A 24,299-nucleotide genomic window follows, 5' to 3' on the forward strand; every position below is an offset into this window, starting at 1 on the left:
CTACAACTACATCTCCATGGCAATCATAAGCTACAAAACTACAACTACATCTCCATGGCAATCATAAACTACAACTACATCTCCATGGGAATCATAAGCTGGAAAACTGCAACTACATCTCCATTGCAATCATAAGCTACAAAACTACAACTACATCTCCATGGCAATCATAAGCTAAACTACAACTACATCTCCATGGCAATCATAAGCTACAAAACTACAACTACATCTCCATGGCAATCATAAGCTACAAAACTACAACTACATCTCCATGGCAATCAAGCTACAAAACTACAACTACATCTCCATGGCAATCATAAGCTACAAAACTACAACTACATCTCCATGGCAATCATAAGCTAAACTACAACTACATCTCCATGGCAATCATAAGCTACAAAACTACAACTGCATCTCCATGGAAATCATAAGCTACAAAACTACAACTACATCTCCATGGCAATCATAAGCTACAAAACTACAACTACATCTCCATGGCAATCATAAGCTACAAAACTATCACATCACTACTTATTTATTGCAGATAGACGGTCAACGTCTCTAGCACAAATCACAAGTTGCAAGGCATCAACCCTGTCTTTACAGTTAGTAAGATGTGCCATTTGGCAACTCCACCAGACCACTTTCTATGTCCAAATGTTGCTCTTGCTCATGTCCTTCCTTTACCCAAAGAAACCGGGACTTAATCCTTCCTAGTCATGATTTGAATTAAATATGAAGTCAGACAGAGCACTTGACTTCATATTCAATTGCAGGGAGAGAGAGAATTCTAAAGTAGCAATAAATGGGACATGCAGAAAAAGAGTAAACAGGGGCTTCACACACACATGGCATAACTCCAACCTAGGTATCCCAACTCATATGTAAGAAATCATGTCCACAAGCAACATACACTTAGGGGTAATTGAAGGGGCCAGTTATGACTTGCTACATGGATTTACAAGGGAGAGCCAGTAGGCAATCTTCCCCCAGTGAGGATCAGGTAAAAGGGGGCAGAACACTATTACTTGATTCAGCTCTCACCAACCAAACATAGTGTCATAGCCTATGTATGGAAGATGGCCAGATGACAAGGAGTACACTTATTGGTGGAGCCGTAATCCCCAACAAAGCCTGGTACTCGCCAGTACATAATACTACAATGAATAATCACATAGAGTACAGGTTGGGAGGCTCATGGAACCAGAAAACATACCAAGTCTGCCAAAATGCCTAAAACTAGAAGCACTTCGTGACACCGGTGCCATGCCAGATACTATCAACCCTATTGCGTGCCCTCTCTGGGCATACCTTTCCCACATAGGGTGAACAGCAAAACACACAAGATGATGGACGGAATGTTGCACAATGGCAAAACATTCACCCCCAGTCACAGATCTGGGTTTAATCCATCGTTATTTTGCTCACCCAGCCACCCCAGTTCAGACATGGCCATATGCAAATCAGTCTTGACCCTGTGCCTCATGGGAACAGTCCAGCCCGAACTGCCAAGCCAGGTCTTCCCTGGACCGGAATCAAGCATCAAGAATTACACTGGCTACCAGTGGAGAAGAGAATCATGTTCAAGGCAATGTGCCACTGCCACCGTATTCTATCAAAAAAAGGCCCACTGTACCTACAACCACTGTTAACACAGTGCACACCATGCCGAAACCTAAGATCTAAGGGTAGGGCATTGGTGACTATACCAAGAATATCTAAAGCCAGAATGGGGGCACGCTCCTTCAGATACCTCACAGCAAAAGCGTGGATCACTCTACCAATGGCCCTAAGAACAGAACCATGTGAAACTAAATTTCGCAAACAACTGAAGACATGGTTATTCCTAACAGCATACTAAATTTAGCATGCTGACCAGAGTGAGTGACCAGCTGTGATATGCAAATAATATTGTTCCTTATGCGTTCAGAGTTCCTGTTCCAGTGTGTGGACACACCGGTGGTGTAACCATGCACTCTATAAATGGCTCAAGTAAACTAAACTAAACTAGGAGCAGCTGGTACTGAAACATCTGTTTTGTCAACAACACACCGTACCCCCCTTACTAACCATCAAGGTTTTCCTGCACCACCTCGAACTTCCACCACAGAGGTGAAAGAAATTACTGGAATGTCAGGAACTCCATAGTCTGCATCAGAGTCTGATACTGACCATTAGAGAAAAAGTATAAAGTCTCATCTAACTCGTACAGCTTAGCTGTAATTTTTGGAGAAATAAAAAATAAATGCTGCAAAAAACAGACATAAAATTAAAAAGGTTTAAATGTATTTGAGCAAACAAAAACCTATTAGAAGAAAATGGCTGTATGAATGCTAAAAGTAAAACCTACACAACACAAACACACACCCTAATACAAATAAACCTACAAACCATACTAAATGTCTACAAACTTAACAACATAAACTAAACACTCAAATGAGTACAAGCATAGATGTGATTAATGTGGGTGTAAATATGTAAAAGCCTACCACTGAAGAACTTCTATAGTTTAAATCTAGACAGTCATCTCCTTCGACAACGTAATCCACAGAGGAGAAAACAGGAAGTGTGTGAGGCCTTTAAAGACTCCTGAATCCCCACCCACTTATTCAAATCCTTGATCACATCCCCAAATGCTTACACTTGTTTCACCAATATTTAAGGCTTGGACCATAGAACAGGTTGCATCTCTCATATTTATTGTAAGATGTGGCTGATCTGGTAAATCAGAGAAAGGATTCAGCCGGTTTTTAACCCCTTCCATGCTGATGACGGCCCCCAGCCGTCATGCATCACGGTGGGCGTGTGCTGATGACGGCTGGGGGCCGTCATGAACCCGCCCACTCATTAAAACGGCCGCACAGGCGCAGAATCGCGGCCGCGCCCAAGGGGTTAAGACATTTTTAATATACAAATAGCAACCGCATCTTATTGAACGTGCCGCTACACTTAAGACTGTGACATGGCTTAGTTACACTAAGATGGGTTTTACTGTGCATACATTTCATGACAGGAATGGCATAGGCAAAATGCATGATACTCAAAGTTGCATGTAGTTAACTCACTGAGCATCTGAGTGAATCACCCCAGACTAAAACCCTCTATTAATAGGCATATTTTCAGATTCTGGGGGGTACTGGGAGAGGTCGTTTAAGGGACTCCCCACCTTGTTTTGTCAAGCAGTGCAGCCTGTTGGTGTAAAATGAGCTGCCCATATGCACACTTAACTTGGTTTTATTTGGCGTTTGAAACCAGTCACACACCGGCAGCCCTTCCTGTAAATCTGGTATGACTGCGTTTCTTCATTTATGTCGAAGGCTGTCAAACAACCTACATTGTGAGTGAAGGGGGCGGTCTGCCATTTCAGGACGTGAGCTGTGTGTCTTTGCTTGGGGGTAGGAAGGGAGACTCCCATCATCCTGCCAGTGGTAGGGATTGTATCCCAACGAGTGGAGTGGTGTGGCTCACTGGTTAGAGGTGGCAGACCCGGAAGCAGGAGTCGGCCCGGGACCAGGGTTCAATTCCCGACGCGGCAGGGTCATGGACCAGGGTCAGCGGACTCGATAATTCTCGCCTCGGTGCCTACTCTAACCAGGGGTCCCACTCGGCAACTCTGGGCATTAGCTTGCCTAATCTCCACAACGGCCCCATCAACGCCGGGGATGCCTGGCTTCACCTTGGGGACTCCCAGTAGGGACCATCCCACAGGGAAAGCCAGGACGGGTTCCCCAGCGGTATACCGCACCAGGATACTCCGGTAGTAATTGAGCGCGTTACAAAACAGCTTATAACATAACATAACAAGCATTGGCAAAGCCAATAGGTCTCGCCTATGTTAATAACATTTTTAGAGCGCAACTGTTACCCTAAGGTGTCCCGGTGCTGAGCACTGCCTAAATGGTTGCTTGTGATAGAAGAATACTATTCCAAAAACATGCAAGAGCTGTTGGCTTTGCCAATATATTTTAGCCAGGTTGTGCACCAGCGTGGCTGCTGTTCAGCACAAATAAATGTTAGTGGGCTACAGGTGAGTGTCGTGGAGTGTCATCAAGTGAAGTGACATAGAGAGTTGTACAGTAGAGTTGAGTGAAGTGGAGTATTGGAGTGTCATGGAATGGAGTAGTGTAGACTGTTGTAGAATGCCGAAGAGTGGAAGGGCATAGAGTGGAGTAGAGTTGAGTGATGTTGAGTGGAGAAGAGTTTTGTAGAGTGGAGTGAAGTAGAGTCAAGTGGAGTAGCATAAAGTGGAGTAGAGTGTTGTAGAGTATATTGTCATAGAGTGGAGTGCTGTAGGAGAGTGGGGTGGCATAGAGTGAAGTACAGTGTTGTGGAGTCAAGCGCTTAGAGTGGAGTGGCAAAGAGCGGAGGAGTGAAGTGGAGTAGTATGTCATAGAAAAGAGTAGAGTAAAATAGCATGGTATGGTACAGAGGGAGTTGCGTAGAGCTCTGTAGAGTGAAGTAGAGTGTTGTAGAGTTGACTGGCCTAGAGTGAAGTGGTGTAAGGTACAGTGGTGCAGAGTAGGTTGGCACAGAGTTCAGTGGTGTAGAGTGCATTGGTTTTACGTAAAGTGATGTAGACAGCATTGGCATAGAGTGCAGTGGTTTAGAGTAGAGTGGTGCAGAGTGTTGTAGAGCTGCGTTGAGCATAGTGGTGTAGGTTGTTTTAGAGTATAGTGAAGTGGCGTGGAGTGGGGCAGGGTAGAGAACAGAGGTGTAGAGTAGCGTAGAGTGCAGTGGTGTGGAGTGGTGCAGACTAAAGTGCAATAGGGTAAGTGGCATATGCATGGCGTGTTAGCATACTGCCATTACAGACAACACATCTTCAATTGAAATGACCATATTTGCACAGACATACAGTTATACTGATGGAAGTATTCATCACACAAACGCTGATGGTTGGAAGGGTCATGACCTTGTGTATCAAGTTGCTTTGATCGCATTAAAATATTTGTATCCAACACACTTCAGAATTACCAAGAAAATGTGCTTCATTTGTGCTGCCCTAATCCTGAAATATCTGCAGTTCATTTACAGACATTAACATTGTATAGTGTGCTATAAAAACAATACCATAGCACAGCCTTCTGTCCAGCATATCCCCTGTAGCCAGCATGATTGTTACATAAATCCTCTTGCTTTGAAGTCAGAGAATTAAAAGTAAACACCAAGCTCCCTGGAAGACAGAGCCTGACATTTGAACTCTGTCTTTGACTGCACCGCAAATGTGACAAGAACAAGATTTAAAGACCTGTTTACAGCAATTCAGTACTGTTGGAAGAATACAGTAATTAAGGTTTGGGCAAGGGAAGGAACCAACTCAAGATGGACAGCCTAGCCAGCAAAAAGAAAGCAGCCAAATGTGAGATGCAAACCACAAAGCCAATGCCAAGCAATAGGCGGAATGCATTCAAATGGGCGGAATGCATTCAAAGGGAATCTTTTCGAATGTCCCCAAGATGTTGTTAGCAAATCAGACAGCTGCACTGTCGGATAGGCTTTGACATAAAAAGGACCAATTTTTGACAGATCAATAGGCATCATGGTCTCACACAGAGGGGCGGACTGTTTTTAAGTGCAGGGTCAGTACTGATCTGCAGAAGATGGCCTCTGTTGAATGTTGCGCAATGGGCAAAAAATAATAATGGAATGGAATGCAGTCATGTGTGATACCAGTGGCTAAGGCTAATTCAAGCATTCTATCCATCACCATGTGGTTCAGTACATAAAAAAAAAATAACATTTAATGTTGAGCCAAAAGACCTACTGTGAGCTTACCAAGAAACGACAGTGGCTTAGGGTCATATGTGGAAACTCATTTTCCTATAGACACGGAATGGATAAAACCCTTTGACTCATCTGGCCCATAGAGCCCGCCAATGCTTAGCATAAGTTGGCTTTGTCACTCGTTTCATTGCTTCTTATTCAATTTCCTTGTCCATCTTGTGTTCGTCCCTACCCTGGAGCATGGCCTCTTTAGCACGGCACAAGTCATAAGATGACTTGTGCCCCTCTTCTGCGCACTCGTGAGGGGCATTTTAAAAATCTTTTACTGAAGCATGCTTTCCAGCTCTCTCCCTCTTTTGCTTCTTTCTCTCTCTGCCTCCCCCACACACTCCACGTTGCGCTCTTCCACATGCTTCTTTCCCCCGCTGCCCCCATGTGCTTCCCCATCATGGTCAGGGTTGCGGTCTCCCATGTGTTGCTCTGAATTCCCTGGTGTTAAATAATGAAGACTCCAAAGCACAGGAGAACTACGTTTATTGGACCAAGATCCTCAAGCACCGACTGATGTTTGGAGCTCACAGAACATTCTACTGTGAGCTTCACATGAAGATTCCATGGAATGGTAAGTACCAACTGGGATAGAATGGTGGCGAGAGATGGGTAAGGGAAAGAAGGGTGGAAGATCAAAAGTAGGTAGGGTAATGTAACATCATATTACAACACATTTCCCTTGCAAATGGAAGAGCAAGTAAAAAAGAAAGATAAGAATACAATAAGGTTAGAAACAGAAGTATCGCTGACACATTTTGCTGAAATTGAAAAAATTACATTTCATAATCAATCTGCCAACTTGGAGGACGATGATTCCTGACATCCTTGGGCTCTTTGGAGCTGAGGGTGAATGCGTCTGTTCTTTCGTCCTTGACAAACTCGGGAGTGCACACTTTGGAACATCTCGCAACATTGTCCATGCTCCAAGTACTGCCATCTTCCAATACCACACAGAGTTGTTATTAACACATTTAATTCTCAACGGTTTAGAGAAAGCAGAAACTTTAGAACGGTTAACATTAGGTCTCTTGATAACAACCCACTGACCTTTGTGTCACTCTCTGTTGCTCGCTCCCCATTTCTGGTCATACCTGGGTTTGTAATCTGTTTGATGAATCTTTACTTTGTCTAAGAGAGTCATTCTGTCTACCCAAACAGGACATCCACCATTGAGCCAGTTAGGGGTCAGTTTGGAACCTGGACTTCTTCCTTTGAGAGATACAAAAGGAGATACCCCTGAAACACTATTGGGAGTAGTGTGGTAGGACCATAGCATCTTCCTGATGGCATCATCAACAGGTTCTTTGGAGACAAGAGCCAATTGGATGGTATCCTTTATCATCCTGTTGTCTCTTTCCACCAACCCATTTGCTTTTGGACAATAAAGAGGGGATTTTAAGTGAGTGATGAACAAAGTCCCCAAAAACAGTTTCATTTCATCAGCAGTAAATTGAACCCCATTTTTCGGTAACAAAAGCATTAGGAATTCCTTCTTTGGAAAAGCCCCAGCTTGTCCCATGGCTTGGAGGGTACAGGAATGGGAAGGAGGGGGGCCTTGCGAGTGATTTTAGTGTCATCACTGGAGCCACAGGCCAAACAATCCTTCACCACTTTCTCTATCATAGAGTCCATGTTGGGAAACCAATATTCATTTCTGATCTTACTTTTAGTCATACTCCTACCTGGATGAACCTCGTGGGCAATCTCAATGATGTGTTTGTACATGCCTTTGGGTGGTATGATCTTGTTGCATCTGTGTATGTGGTTATCAATGATGGACAATTCGTCCTTTACAATCCAGAAAGGTCTAAGATCCTCAGGAACTTCCTTGAGATTCATGGGCCACCCCTTACTAATGATGATCTTAAGGGACGATAGGGTGTTGTCATCCTGTGCACATTTCTCCCATTCATCTTTACTGATGGCTGGCATGTCTATGGAAAGAATTGCGTAATCAGAGGGCTTAGTGTAGGAATCTTCAACATCAATAGGAAGTCTAGATAAACAGTCTGTAACCTGGTTCCTGTCACCCGGCACATATAGCATGTTATAGTTAAAACCTTCTAGACCCAACACCCACTTAGAGATGTGGGTGGCCTTCTCAATGCATTTAGTGGAGAACATAGGCAATAGAGGTTTATGATCAGTTCTGATGGTAAATGGCATTCCCTATAGAAAGAATTTAAAATGATTTATTGCTGAAAAACAAGCAAGAGCTTCCTTCCCTATAGTGAAGTAGTTGCGCTCAGGATCCTTACGTTTTCTGGATGCAAACGCTATTACTTTTTCTTTCCCTTCAACAAATTGTGTGAGTGAGGCACCTAATCCTTTCATACTAGCATCTGTGGTTAAGGTGGTCTCAGCATTGGGATTAAACATACTTAAATGTGGTGCTTCCGTGATGGCTTGCTTGATATGTGAGAACGGATGTATGATGTTACAACGCATACTTTTACAACGCATATCATTACAACAAATTTTTTACAACGCAAAAACCATTACAACGCATGTATTTACAACGCATGTTTTTACAACGCAGGTACCTTTACATTGCATACCATTACAACGTAGGTATTGCTAAGTATATATTAATTTTTTTAATTTAAATTAATTCAATTTAATATTATTTAATTTAGTTTAATGTAATTTAATTTAATTTAATTTCATTTAATATAAATTACTCATATTAAATTATACTAATTAAATATATTATTTAATTTAATTTAGTATATATAAATTTTTTTAATTTAAATTAATTAAAATTAATATTATTTATTTTAATTTAATGTAATTTAATTTAATTTCATTTCATTTAATTTAAATTAATTATATTAAATTATATTAATTAAATATATTATTTAATTTAATTTAATATATATTAATTTTTTTAATTTAATTAATTAAATTTAATATTATTTCATTTAATTTAATTTCATTTAATTTAATTTCATTTCATTTAATTGATTTACTTTAAATTTAATTTATTTAATTATTTAATTTAAATATAATTTTATTTTATTTTATTTTTACCCTGTTTCCCTGTACCCCAAAAACCCCAAATTGACCCTGAACCCTAAAAATACCCCTGTACCCCAAAAACCCAAAACTTACCCTGAACCCTAAAAATACCCCTTTACCCAAAAACCCAAAACTGACCCTGAACCCTAAAAATACCCCTTTACCCAAAAACTGAAAACTGACCCTGAACCCTAAAAATACCCCTTAACCCAAAACCCAAAACTGACCCTGAACCCTAAAAATACCCCTTTACCCAAAAACCCAAAACTGTCCCTGAACCCTAAAAATACCCCTTTACCCAAAAACTGAAAACTGACCCTGAACCCTAAAAATACCCCTTTACCTAAAAGCTGAAAACTGACCCTGAACCCTTAAAAATACCCCTTTACCCAAAAACCCAAAACTGACCCTGAACCCTAAAAATACCCCTTTACCCAAAAACTGAAAACTGAACCTGAACCCTAAAAATACCCTTTTACCCAAAAAATGAAAACTGACCCTGAACCCTAAAAATACCCCTTTACCTAAAAACTGAAAACTGACCCTGAACCCTTAAAAATACCCCTTTACCCAAAAACCCAAAACTGACCCTGAACCCTAAAAATACCCCTTTACCTAAAAACTGAAAACTGACCCTGAACCCTTAAAAATACCCCTTTACCCAAAAACCCAAAACTGAACCTGAAACCTAAAAATACCCTTTTACCCAAAAAATGAAAACTGACCCTGAACCCTAAAAATACCCTTTTACCCAAAAACTGAAAACTGACCCTGAACCCTAAAAATACCCCTAAAAAAACCCCCAAACATATAACATTTTAAATATAATTATAAAAATACCCCTAAAAAAAACCCAAACATATAACATTTTAAATATAATTATATACTTACCAATACTTACGTTGTAATGGTATGCGTTGTAAAGGTACCTGCGTTGTAAAAACATGCGTTGTAAATACATGCGTTGTAATGGTTTTTACGTTGTAAAAAATTCGTTGTAATGGTAGTGCGTTGTAAAAGTTGCGTTGTAAAGGTTGTTTCCCGTGAGAACTCATTTTGACATTCTGCACTCCATTCAAAAGGGGTACCCTTCTTTAACCTCTTGCATGCTCATGACAAGGTGAACTCGTCATGAGGCACACTGGAGCTGTGCTCATGACAAGGTCAACTCGTCATGTAGAATGGGATCTTGAATATTTCAGCACCCAGCGGGAATTGCCTTAGCAGCCAAGTGGTTAACAAGGTCCTAAGTGAATGTGCATGGTCAGAAAACATGTTGACATATTTAGACATGTTTTCCACCAGGCCTAGGAAGGACTAGAGCTCTTCCTTATTGGAAGGTGCTGGTGGTAATTTGACTGAATCCACAAGTCTAGTTTTGGGACTTATTCCTTCACCTGTAATAGTGTGACCAAGATACACTACTGATTCCACCCCAATATTACATTTGTCTTTCTGTGTGGTAAACCCAGCTTTGCTCAGTTTTCTTAGGACATCTTAAAGGACTTTGTTGTGTTCCTCTACAGACTCACCATACATTAGGATGTTGTCCTGAAAGCATAATACCTTGTCAGTGCCCTGCAATATGTGTTGCATGACACACTGGAACACTGCCGCGGCAGATGCCAATCCGAGCAGCATTCTACGTAATTGGTAGGCACCAAATGGGGTTATGAAAGAAGTAGGAGCTTTGGAATCGGGATGGAGAGCTACCTGGTGGTAAGCCAATGAGAGACCAAGGACACTAAAGTACTTTGCTCTCTGTATGACGCTGAGCATTTCATTGATATTAGGGAGGGGGTGCCTGTCCACCCAAATATTAGCGTTTAGATCTCTCAGATCGACACACAACCTGATACTCTTACCACATTCGTTGGATGCTATAACAATAGGGGCAAGCCATTCAGAGCCCTCAATCTTCTCAATTATTCCATTGGTCTCCAACTTGTTCAACTCCTTTTCCAGGGGGTCCCTTACAAGCAGTGGAACAGACCTGGCTTTGTGTACTACAGGCTTTTACTGTTCTTTAAGTTTAATCTTGTGGCGGTAACCTTTAAGTAAGCCTAATTTGTCTGAGAAAACTTCAGGGACCTTCTCACATATGTCACTACCAATCACTGATTTGTCTACAAGATAGCCAGGTTCCTGGGCATTGGGATCCAGCTTGATTCCTAAATCTGTTTGGTGTTTCCACCCTAGCAGATTGGAACAATTTTTTGTGTTATACACTTTCCCAAAGGTAGATCTATTCTTGAAACAATCGGCATAACAAGCATTCCAACCAATGGTATGGGATCATTATTGTAACCTCCAAGATTGATGTCAGGAGGTAGAAGAATGTTGCTCTTGTTCTTTGAATTTTCCATAAAATAGGATTTATTAATCAGAGTATAAGGGGAGCATGAATCTGAAAAAACCTTAAAAGGAACTTCATCTAAAAGTATATTGCATGTAGGATAGTTATTGTTGGAGACTCCAACATTATCCGCAATTTGAAAGTTGATGTCCTCACCCTGAACCTCCTCACAACTGACCATGTGTGTGACATTATTTTTTATGTCTCCAAACTTTGGCAAAGTGCCCACGCTTGTTGCACTTCCTGCCTACTATACCTCTGGCAGGACATTTGATATTGTTGGCCAAATGGTTTGAGTTACCACACCTGAAACATTTGAATTTTGCAGATTCATTTTTTATCTTAGGATTTTCAATTGTAACAGGTTTGTTTTTATCCTCTCTCCACGATACCTTATACACCCTTTTTTCACTAACTTGCTTGACATCTACAGTATCTTTCATTTCACTCATACAAAAAGCGGTATGTTCTGTGCTCTTTGAGATGTCTACAGCCTATTTAAGATCAGGAGCATCAGCCAATAACTTTTTTTGAATCTTTTCATCACTGGTACACCTCACCAGCTGATCCCTTAAGGATTCAAAGTGCCAAAATCGCATGTTGCAGCCAAACCTCTCAATACTGCTATATAGTTACTCACTTTCTCATTCTTTCCTTGTGATCTAGAAAAGAATTTATGGCGTTCCAAAACCACATTTAATTTCTCCCCAAACTGAATTTCCAATTTCTTAAGGGTGTTGTGCTAAACATCAAGTTGAGTATCACCCAGTGAATCCTCATTGATTCTTTGATTTTCCTCTGCAACTTCATGCAGATCATCAAAAGTTTTTCTGGCATATTTACCTAAATTATGTAAGAGAATATGTTGTTTTCGCACAGAGGAAAATCTATCACCTCCTATGGCAATTAAATAGGGTTCAAAAGATTCACCCATTTTTCCCAAGGAATAAGTGGCTCACCCACATCATTCAAGAAGGAAGGAGGTTGTGACCTAGCAAAAAGAAGCCGTGGTTAAGCAGAAAGGACAGAAGAAAATTAAGAAAAATACTCAGAAAAAAGGAGAGATGAAAAGGAAAGAAGAGCAGCACAGAAGACGTCAAGGAGAAACTGAGGAAAGTAGAACAAGACAGTACAATCAAATTAAGAAGATGATGATAAAAGTACTTTCATGTGATAAACAATAAAGGCTAGTACAAAAAAAGGCATCAAATTGGAAAATAAAGTTTCATGAGAAATTTCCACACACAAAATGACAAATTTTCCTCATAGATAGCAATTAGCTGTGCCCATCCGCGATTGACAGGCAAAATAAAAATGAAAAAGGGCAAAAGACCCAGTCCTCATGACACTAAATTTCAGTCAAAACAATGCAGTAATCGGAAAAGTAGATAGGGGAATGTAACATCATATTACAACACCTGGCTTCATTATTTTATTTATCCCCCAAACCACTCCCCTCCACCCACTCCTCCATTGCCCCCGTGTTCTTTTATTTAGATCGGTAGATAAATCGATACACCAGCAAATTGCTGGCAGCCACCCAAAAATAGCCATTCAATGCACATAAAATGTACTATTTTTTAAAAACAAAAGCAATGTAATGTGCTCACCATCTTCACTCTGTCAATTAAAAGTAAAACAAAAAAGGGCCGGTATCATTCAGTAGGCGCGCATGTGTGGTGCCGCTTGCAGAATGATGCGTTCACCAAGAGCGGCACCGTCATTGAGCAATTTGTTTTTTGGCGATGTGAAACAGTACTAGCAAAAGAAGTATGCTTTTACTGATCTTGTTCTGGATTACCAAAAAGTTTGATAAAGCCAGTAGGTCTCAAAGGCCAAGACCGATTGGCTTTTCCAATGCTTTCAATTCGCAACAAGGAGACTATGTTAAAATACAAGTCTATCACATTACTGTCTGGTTGATAAAAAAAATGTAAGCTACTAGGGGCCGCCATTCAGTAAAATGGACAAATCACTTAATCTCCCCGTGCCTAACAACAACAAAAAGTAGTTGTGTCCATCTGTAACAAAACTGGTGCTCCTGTAAAGCACGCGGATACCCGATGCCTCGGGTCTAGTTTGCACTATATAAAACTCAATCTCTTAATCTCACAAAACCCAGGTCAAGAGTGGAACAGATATTGTTTCCTTCAATTAAGGTAATTTACAATGAAAGAAGTGAAATTAGAGAAACATTTACATTGATATTTTAGCCGGTGAGGCACGTAAAGAAATGGGTCTGACGTGATCTATGAGGTTAGGAGGAGACAAAGGCTAATTATACAGGCTTCATTTCAAAGCTCAGGAAAACTGCCCATGCTTGAAGATAAAAAGCACAACATAATCAGTTTAAAAGGACTAGATCGGCCATTAAATATTTGCCCATTTTTACTGGTCATGGATAAAGCAGTAGCCTGGGGAGACAGAAATTGTTTTGGATAAAACTGTAGCTTTTAAAGCTGGATTAAAAGAGGATCGCTCAAAAGCAAGTTCAGAACCTAGATGGGGTGAGGAGATGACCTACGGTTGTGATGCTAAGTATTTGTGGAGCTGGATCGAAATGTTTGGTGATTATGAACGATCTCGCAGTGAAATAAACCTCATAAATTTAAGCAAAGCACCTAAGTAGCAGTAAACGAAATGCATGGCGAGATTTGAACATTTTGAACACATCCCGTTATAGGTTTTTTTTGTAGCTGTGTAGTTCAGCAGAAACACATCTGCATATCATGAGACTTATATGAGGCTTGCCAGTTACAGTCTAATTTTCTACACTTGACTTGGTAGAGAATACGCAAGCTGTCCTAAGTGAAATCATCGATTTCAGAGGAATGGTGCTAGTACTCCATTAGAAATTCACAAATTAAAAGTGATGGTACTACTCACAAATCCTCACTTATATCTGTTTATAAGGATTGCAAACAAGTACTGAAATGACTATGATATTATTTTGACCATACTCTTCCCAGATATATAAAGGGCCAACTTTTAAATTTAAACTAGTCAGTAGAGAAATTTAAAGTGAAGTGAACAGGATGACACTGGACATATAATAACTAGGGCTCCCGGTTTTATGGTATTTATTTTTTTGCCATTTCCGTCTGTATTTATCCATATTTATTTTTTGGGCATTTTTTCTGTATTTATCCGCATTTATTTTTGCCACAAGCAAAAGATGAAGCTACAGCTAGTATTTTTCCACATTTATTTCAGTCCCAAAAAACACAGACAGTAACAACAAACTAAATGGCAACAAACTCAACACACAACGATGACAATGCAAAAGGGACACCACAAGCCACCAGGCTGCAGACAGACATGAGGTTAAGTGTGCGTCCAGCTACAAGAATTGGATCTAGAACTAGTTGTTGCAGACCCAGAACATGAGATAACATAAGCTAATGTTTTCCCAACATCCTGGGCCTGACCACATTATTTCGGACAGCCCTCAGCACATACAATCGTCACTCACCATTGACCACTGTACAGGCACATGCAGCAGAGGAAGGGCTGAACTCCAGGTATTTGCAATAGAAGGTGTTCTCGGGGTAATGAGAGATAAAGTTTTATACTGAGGAATATTATCATCAAATATAGGAGTGGAAACAGAGACTGGGGCAATGCAAAACCTCACACCTCTCACAGGCTGCACCTGTCTACTTAACTATCGAGTGCTCTCAATTTGAGAATTTCTGTTTTCCTCTGAGTAACTGCGTTTGCGCACTAACGTTTATTACAATTTTTTTAAACGAAATGTGTATATGTAGAATACCAGCCCCTAATGTAAAACAAATGCTGCTTGGCCAAAAACTATTCATCCTGCAGTGTATTATTGGCATTATAAAAACACAGACCTGTTCAGTATCATCACAACATGGTTGCCGAATTCAAAGTGTGGATACAGAATGTGTAACGGATCCTGACATGAAATGACTGATGCCATTTTAGTTGAGTAAACTGTTAAGATTTCTGGCCTGCTTCCACAACAAATACAGTCCTAGTCAGAACCACAACAATGAGATAAAACAGGCTTCTATGTGTGTGTCAGTGTTTGATTTTTGAGTGGCCTATTCCCCTTTTTATGGAGATTGATGACACAGGTTGCCTTCCTTTGGCGCTGCATGTGTAACACCTCATTGATTGCTCGCTAATGTGCCCTGCCAAGAATCCTTTGTTTTGCTAATGCCCTGCTCCCTTCTACCTGGGCTGGGATGTAGAGCCAAATTTCGGGGTGTGTGCTACGAAGAATTTCGGGGGTTGGGGATTGATTCTCCCAGCAATATGCAGAGCGGAGATGCAGTGACTCTATGAAGGGGTGAGAAAACATAACAAAGCCTCGTAACTAAATAAATGGTCTTTTAACCCCTTCCATGCTGCCGTTGGCCATTGGGCGACGGCAGCACTACCTCGCTGGTGCTGCCGTCGCCAATGGCCGACGCGGCCGCGCCCGTTTTTTAAAACGGCCGCACTGCCGCGAAAAGGCGGAAGCAGCCAACGGGTTAAAGACCTTTGAAGTACTTGTGCTGCTGACACACACAGGGGTCGGGGGGGGGGGTCGAGGGTCACAGCGAGCGCCATTAATCTGTCCCCTGAGGCCACAGAAAGAGACTTGTCGAACAGATGCTGAGTTCAAAAGAAGGGCTGGGGCAGCAACAAAAGGAACAGGGGCATGGCAACTCTGGGCTGAAGCACGACAATTTACTAGTATTTTGCCGTTTTTACATATAAATACAGACAAATGAAAAATTGTTTTCCGTCTGTATTTATATGTAAAAATCCGTTTAAACGGAAAACCGGGAGTCCTAATTATAACCATAAAATAACAAATCCAAGCTACTAGATGTGCAGTGTTTGGAACCTAATACATGTTGAGTTAAATTCATTAGTGTACAGGAGTCAAGATCAGTTGTGTCAGAGGAAGTTTAACCCCTGGACAATCACTGAAATATCCCAACAGCAGCAATTTGTTTACGTGAAAAGACAGGAGTAATACAGTTTAAAGAAACTTTAGTACATTTGTTGAAGGGACTCAGAGGACAATAAATTAGGAGGTACATAACAGAAAAAAATAGAAGAGACTTCAGTATTAGTTATATGATTTTCTAATTGAGAAAAGAAGCTGGAGATAGAAGAGTGACTGTAAAGGAAGCTCTGAAAATAATGTCAATTGCACCTGTAGACCTGGCACGGTGATCCTTGCACATAATAATATAGGTGGAGACGGCAGAGACAATGGCATGGCCTGTGTTTCATTAAGCTAAGACTCAGTAACAACTGACAGATCCAATCTGTGGTCAAACATAAAATCATGTAAATCAATGATATACTTAACAATGGAGCATGTGTTAGGTGCACATCCCAAGATGGGACCCTTGTGTGCAACATGGAGTATTGAGTAAAACGGATAATGGGAAAGAATATCTGAAAGTATGTCCACTGGGATTACCCAGTTTGTCGGTATAAATGAAGATCCAAATTATACTTCCTGCTTAAATGGGTGCGGCAGGAAATTTAAGCACTTCAAATGGAAGCATTGTGTGCTCTGCTAAGACTCAGACATGCCTTCAGCACAACAGCATGAACAGAGGCCTTAACTAGCTTCACCAGAATCAACGAGCCAGTCATTTCCATCAGTAGTAGCAATGTGTCCAGAACTGGAAAAAAACCCAAGAAAGAGGACAGGGTAAACAAAATACCACAAGTAGCTGCTAGGAAAGCATACTAAATAAATGATGAAAAAGTAATGGCATAAAAGTAAACCTAATTCAAATCAATTCCAAAGCATGTTCTACAAGAATGCCAGTGTGTGTTCTCTCAGGCAGTATTACTGTTTTCTTGTCTAATGAACACTGTCAAATGAATTACATTTCCTTTCTCTAGTGTACATTTTTGTTGTATTAGCTTTAACTTTGATGCACAAGCCATGTCACATTCATCCATTTATGTGTTCTTCCTTATATGGGTTCTCTGATGAAGTATTAGATGTTGCTTTACATTGAAACCCTACTCACATTCAGAACAGTCATATCTTTCACAAGTGTGGGTTCTCCGATTTAGCTTTTGTTTTGAAAGCCTTGTCACATTTAGTACATATGAATTGTCTTTCACCAGTAGGAAGGTTTCTGATGCCACAGTAGCTCTTCCTTGGTCCTGAAGGCTTTGTTACTTTCAGTACACCTGTATGGTTTTTCACCAGTGTGGGTTCTCTGACAAAGTATTAACTGTTGCTTTGTTTTGAAAGCATTAATACATTTATGTGGTTTTTCACTTGTGTGGGTTCTCTGATGTCGAAGTAGATCTCCCTTTGACTTGAAACCCTTTTTACATTCAGTACATTTATAAGGCCTTTCCCCAGTGTGAGTTCTCTCATGTCGCGTTAGGTCCCCTTTTGCTTTGAAAGCATGGTCACATTCAGTACATTTATATGGTCTCTCCCCAGTGTGATTTCTTAGGTGTTGCAGTAGCACTCCTTTAACTTTGAAAGTCAGGTCACAGTCAGTACATTTATATGGTCTTTCATCAGTGTGAATTCTCCGATGCTGTATTACCATTCCCTTTGATATAAAAGCCTTATGACAGTCAATACATTTATATGGTCTTTCACCAGTGTGGGTTCTCTGATGTAATATTAGGTGTTGCTTTGTTTTGTAAGCCTTGGCACATTCAGTACATTTATATGGTTTCTCACCAGTGTGGGTTCTCAGATGGAGCATTAGCTGTTGCTTTGTTTTGAAAGCTTTACTACAATCAGCACATTTATATGGCTTTGCACTTGAGTGGGTTATCTGATGTTGAATTAGTTTTCCCTGTGACTTAAAAGCCTTGTCACATTCAGTACATTTATACGGCCTTTCCCCAGTGTGTGTTCTCTCATGTTGTGCTAGGTGCCATTTTGCTTTGAAAGACTTGTCACATTCAGTACATTTATATGGTCTCTCTCCTGTGTGAGTTCTCAGGTGTTGCATTAGCACTCCTTCAACTTTGAAAGCCAGGTCACAGTCAGTACATTTATATGGTCTTTCATCAGTGTGAATTCTCTGATGCCGCATTAGCACTTCCTTTGATATGAAAGCCTTATCACAGTCAATACATTTGTATGGTCTTTCACCAGTATGGGTTCTCTGATGTAATATTAGGTTTTGGTTTGTTTTGTAAGCCTTGGCACATTCTGTACATGTGTATGGTTTTTCACCAGTGTGGTTTGTCTGATGCAGAATTAGTTCTCCCTTTGATTTGAAAGCCTTGTCACATTCAGTACATGCATGTGGTCTTTCACCGGTGTGGGATCTTTCATGTAATATCAGGTATTGCTTTGTCTTAAACTGATTTTCACACTCAATACATTTGTATGGTTTCTCACCAGTATGGGTGCGCTGATGTTGTATTAAATTTCCCTTTATGGCAAAAGCCTTCCTACATTCGGTACATATATATGGTTTTTCTCCGGTGTGGGTTCGCTGATGTTGTGTTAAATTTCCCATTGTGGTAAAAGCCTTCCAACATTCAGTACATATATATGGTCTTTCTCCAGTATGGGTTTTCTGATGTTGTATTAAATGCCTCTTTGAGAAAAAAGACTGGTTACATTCTGTACATTTATATGGTTTCTCACCAGTATGGGTTATCTGGTGGTAGATTAAATTTACCTTTGTGATAAAAGCCTGGTCACATTGAATACATTTATAGAATCTCACCATTATTAGCACACCCCTATGTTCAAATAGATATTTGAAGGTTATGAACGTGTTGCAGAAACTGAACACTTGGAGTGATTCTGTCGTGAATGGTTCTTCCAATGTTCCAATGGGGAATTTTTATAATGACGTGATATCAATATTAGTAAATGTAAGTAACACCATCTAGGGTTTGCATCACTTGGATAAACTTTATGATGTACTGTCAAAATTGACTTTACGGCAACAGCCTTTTCACACTGAGCAGATTCCTGTGGCCTTTCTTCAAGGTAAAATCCCAGATATTTGATTGATTCTCCAATTGGTGGTTTGTTTTCACATGGTCTCATTTCGTGTAATCTTTTATGTGACCTTCCCATTAATTCATTTCCTTAAGATGTGAAATCCTTCCTTATGCAGTAGATATAAATTGCACCTTCAGCATTAAGTATAGTTTGTACACAGGAAAGGTTTTTTAAGTTAGCAGCTCTTTTCAAATCAATAACACAAACAATGTCCTTCCATAGGTTTATGTACAAACGTTATTTTTCAAATTTCAGGTATTAGTTTCTTTAAGTTGCAGCCTGATTCTGGGATACACTGAAAGATTTTGTTTTCCAGGAATTTTACTGCTTTCAGGAGAATGCACTTTGGACAGCACCCTCACAGCTCTTTATTACAACGTTGGTCAAAAACAGAATAATAGTTTTCCTTTCCTGCTGTGGCCAGCCACCTGTTAATTTGGAAAGCAAACAAAACAGGTAGAGTCTCATGACATTTAAAATAATATATCATTATAGCAAAAACCTATGTGAAACAAAACAGGAAAGGGTTGCATGTATGAAGTTAAACTAAAACATAAACGGAATAGATTTAAATGTTCTGAGAGCGCAGAGGTAATGTGTCTATGACACACATTATTCTTTAGGCAGGGCCACAACATGCAGATATCCCTTCTTTTATAGACCTACAAAGCCCTTACACTTTATTGAAAAGAACTATAACACTTATTCAGTTCTCATTGGTTCCACATTCAGAATTCACTGCCCATCAACCAATACAGCCTTCGCTCAGTGGTATAATTGTTGTTGCTTTTCGAAAGAACATTTGGTATCCATTTTAGAGAAAGTGGAGAAGTGCAGGAATTACTACAATCAACAATCTGCTCATACTTTCACATCCTCGGCCTTCTTCTTTTATACGCAAGACAGAAAAGTGGTTCCTGAAATTATATTTCAAAAGCCGTAATTTTAAGTCCACCGAATGTCATATGTACTTAATTCCAAATCATTTTCTGCAAGAACACTATTAGGTACAAAATGCACATTTGTATTCACAATGGACTTGGTACAAAAAAAAACGTAACAATTACGATTTAAATGGAAAAAAAAGTAAAACGTGAATAATGTAAGAAACATGCTTAGTGCTCAAGTGATTCAAACAACATACTAGATAAAGTGTGAAAATGGCCATAGGACTAATGGGCAATAGTCTTTAATTTTACCCAAAATATTTGACAATTACAAAACGGATAAGGGACGAAATCGGTTGTCTATCTCATTAAGATTTCTTTTTACGAACCAACCTATTTGTACATAGGTCGGTTAGCAAAACCAGAATCAGTTCTGTAAAAGTTGGTGCAAAACGTGAGACAACATTTACCAAATCTATTCTTAGTACTTTTTGCCCAAAATGTATTTCAAGATATTGGCTAATCCCTCAGTTAAATCTGTCTCACTCTAATCCATATGATCAGCAAATATGCATGCCAGAGTGATTAAGGTTTAGTCAAATTCTCAATCTTACGGTCACAATTTGGTCATTCTGGACTGCAACTACTTCAAAACAAACAGTAGTTTAATTTAAAGTATCCTGCCAATTTCCAGAGATCCGAAAGCATGAGTGCTGATCAATGGGCAGAGAATTTCTACATTTTTAGAGCTTTGTACTTAGGTTACTCCATCATCAGGATTATTTACGGTGTATATAGAACCATTTAATTCTATATTAAGGAATTAAACACCAATTACACAACTGAGCATTAAACAATGGGCAGGACATGATATTTCTTTCTGCCACGGCTTTGCTTATCAGTACTTCCAATTTGGAGTCATCAGCCACAAATTGTTTAACTAGAAGAACAATCTGGCAAGGTGTTTGGGTAAACATTAAATAAGAACAAAACATGTATCCTGTATTGGAACTGCAGCACATCCGATACTACTCTTCTTAAGAAGAGTGTAAGATTATTTTTTATAACAATACACATATGAAGAGAACACTGTATAATTGGGTAAATGCAGCATACAATGATGTTACCCTAAATAGTGTTGACAACACTCCAGCTTCCCCATCCTTAGAGCTACCATATTGGGTGTTCAAATGCACCTAAACCACAAATCCGAAAACTTCTCTGGATGTCTTTGGTTAAGAGAATAAATTTTTCTCTTATCTAATTTTCAAATTCATAACTCAAATATATATGTTATTTTCCTTAAAATAAATTAAATTTATTTGCGGGAACAGTATACACTCAAATAGATAAGAGACAGCTTGTTTGCGGGAGAGATAACTATGTCATCAGCATAGGGCAATGCGAACAACCAAGCTTACTTACATTCCACAGAAAAATGTGTTGCTCTTTAGAATACTCAGATACAAACTAAACAATCATAAGGGATCAGGCATGATGGCAAAGGATGCTCAGTCACCTAGTAAAGCTTCTTGCGCACATGGAAAACTTTGAAAAATGTAGTTACCAGTATTGTCTTTAGCACCTGCAGTGATGATCAGAAGTGAGCAGCTTTGCTTCTTACTCTTGAGGCTGAACTCTCTCCAGTCAGCTTCATGTCACAGAAGTCAACGTGGCCATTCCTGAGGTGACACAGACATTTAAAATACTCAATGAGTATGAACTGTCTGAGAAGTTGAAACTGGTTTATTATTGAATGTTAAAATACCTACCACATAATTCTTCAGATGTGGCCAGGTAAAGCATGGAGCTGGAAGGATAATTCCTAAACTCCCCGGTCCAAACTCATCATCGAGCCTCTGTTATTTGCAGCCATAATAACCCTTAAATAAAAACATTTAAAAAAAAGATGAACCATTGACTCAAAGGCTGTGAAACTCACTATTTGCTCAGACCTGATCTGGTTTAGACTGCACAGATGCATGGGATGCCCTCAAAATATGCATTGATAAGAAGGGCAGATTTGGGTTAGTGAGGGATCAACTAGATAGCCACAAAATAGAGTTAGCCAGTATCAATGCATCTGACATTGAACAAGTTGAAATCCTCTCAGAACTCTCATAAAAATTAGCAATATGGCAAGAAGCAACCTTGCTGTGGGGGGGGGGCCAAGGGAACTTCAATTGTGCGTAGGACATAGAGAAGGACCGATCACACCCACCACTTTCATGCAGTTACAGTTTCTAAGACGTTTGGCACGTGAATGACACAATGAAAGTTAACATACATGTAGAGGTTGTTGCATGCAAACATGAAAGCGTAGATTTCTTTAATTGCCCAATGAACATACTGCATGTCAGGTTATACGGTATCTAAAGCAAAAATCGCATACAACATGCAATCTTACATGCTGAATACCGAGGAAAATCCATTACCACCCATGATCAATTGATCATAACCATCACCTCGGTAATAGTGCACACTCCTATACAGCCCAAGAGGAATGTGCTTTCTGAGAGTCAGCGAGGGTAGCTATACTTAATTACTTAATTATTTGGATGCGAAATGTAATACAATGATTTTTGGTTGACTGAGGTATGAGCCCTGCTCAAACAGCAACCACAACCCTTGTCAGAGTGAAGCATAAGCCAACCTAAATTAACCTGTCCTCATTCCGCTGATAGCTTGGCACAGAGAAGTCAGGTTTAACGTAGAGCAAAGTGTAAAGTATTAGTGCAACAGATCAAACAGTAATAAAGCGAATAACTCCACATAAAAAAGAATCCTACACCAAGTTAGAAAAATAGAATGATTTTTGATAAATAAAACAAGACCAAAATGACAAAAATCCTATCAGTAGAACCAGAGATATGTAATTGTAAAGGATTTAGTAAAAATAGTGCCAAAAAAACAAAATAGTGGAGATATCTGGTCGCGCCGGACCAGTACAAAGCCACAAGTTCAAGCCAACCACAATGGAAAGCGGGCTGGCTACAAGGACCCAGTTACGCTGGCTGAACAAAGTAACTTAGACAGAGGAGACAATGTGGGTATTTTGTGAGAGGTCCGATCCATGCAGCAGCACTGATGCATCAGTTCTGCTCACTGCTGCGTTTCACAGCAGAGAAGATGCATCGTTTATGCTGGATCCACAGAGGCAGGCAGAGATCCTTGGGCCCACTTCCAAGTGTCCAGAACTGGGGTGGAACCACTTGGCAGCACAGGCTTGCAGATTGTAGGGGCTGGGGTCCAGGTGGTTGGAACCTTCTTCCCCTGAATCTCAAATCAGGGTGCCAGCCAAATAGCCCTAGGAGTCACTCTGCTGGTCCTGCGTTCAACGGATGCAGGCCCGGTCCTTCTCACCCAGGCAAGAGGGCAGCAGGCAGCATGTCAGCACAGCATAGCAGCTGTTCTTCAAATCAGCAGTCTAGCAGAGTGTCAGCCCATCAGTCACACCTAAGGTCCCTATTGTGTGTGGCTATCTAGGAGGAATACATTAAGCGTAACTGTCAACTACACCTAGTCATGTGACCCAGAGACAGGCTGCAGGTACCAAAAAGCTAAGGTAGGAAAATGCCAACTTTTTAAAGTAGCATTTTCAAAATTGCTATTTAAAATTAGACTTCGTCATAAGTTAGGAGTTTTCATTACAATTCCACAGATACCAAACATGAACTGATTACCTGTTCCCATTTGGAAATTACACTTATTATATGTAATAAAGTAACTCCAATGTTATCCTAAGGAAGAAATAGGCCTTGCAGTAGTGAAACACAAATTTAAGAGTGTTTCACTACCAGGACATGTAAAACTTAAAAGTACAGAGTCTACGTTTTAACCACATCGCTGCTTGAGAGTTTTCCCTGCTGTGATGGACAGCAACGAAAACGGGTGTGGTGTGGTCATGACGAGCTCAGCTCGTTATGAGCACCTGAGAGGTACATGCCATGACGAGCTGAGCTTGTCATGAGCATGGAAGGGGTTAAATACAATGCACCCTGCCCTCTGGGCTGTCAAGGGCCTAACCGAAGGGTGACATATGTATCAACTAGGAAGGGTTGGGCCGGGCAAAAGGGTAATTTTGCAATGTTGAAATGGCTGTTTAAAACTACAAACACAGACTGCAATGGCAGGCCTGAGACAGGTTTAATATGCCATTTAAGTTGATGGCACAATAAGTGCTGCAGGCCCACTAGTAGAATTTAATTTACAAGCCCTGGCCAAAGGTAGTTTCATTTTAGTAGGGACTTACAAGCAAATTAAATATGCCAGTATGGTGTAAGCC

The 24,299-nt window shown here is 40.2% G+C and overlaps 1 protein-coding gene across 1 annotated transcript in view; it reads right to left on the reverse strand.

The window, feature by feature from the left end:
• LOC144762165 (uncharacterized) overlaps window positions 1-24,299 on the reverse strand; it is a 101,580-nt gene that overhangs the window by 64,382 nt on the left and 12,899 nt on the right. Inside the window, exons 2-4 of the mRNA XM_078647323.1 lie at window positions 21,787-21,897; window positions 21,582-21,696; window positions 17,459-20,044 (exon numbers count right to left, since the gene is read on the reverse strand). Of these exons, the coding sequence (XP_078503449.1) occupies window positions 17,459-18,846 (1,388 nt within the window). The 5' untranslated portion in view covers window positions 18,847-20,044; window positions 21,582-21,696; window positions 21,787-21,897. The remainder of the gene's footprint in view (window positions 1-17,458; window positions 20,045-21,581; window positions 21,697-21,786; window positions 21,898-24,299) is intronic.

Source organism: Lissotriton helveticus, chromosome 6 (genome assembly GCF_964261635.1).
Source record: "Lissotriton helveticus chromosome 6, aLisHel1.1, whole genome shotgun sequence".
In the NCBI taxonomy this organism is placed as follows: Eukaryota; Metazoa; Chordata; class Amphibia; order Caudata; family Salamandridae; genus Lissotriton; species Lissotriton helveticus.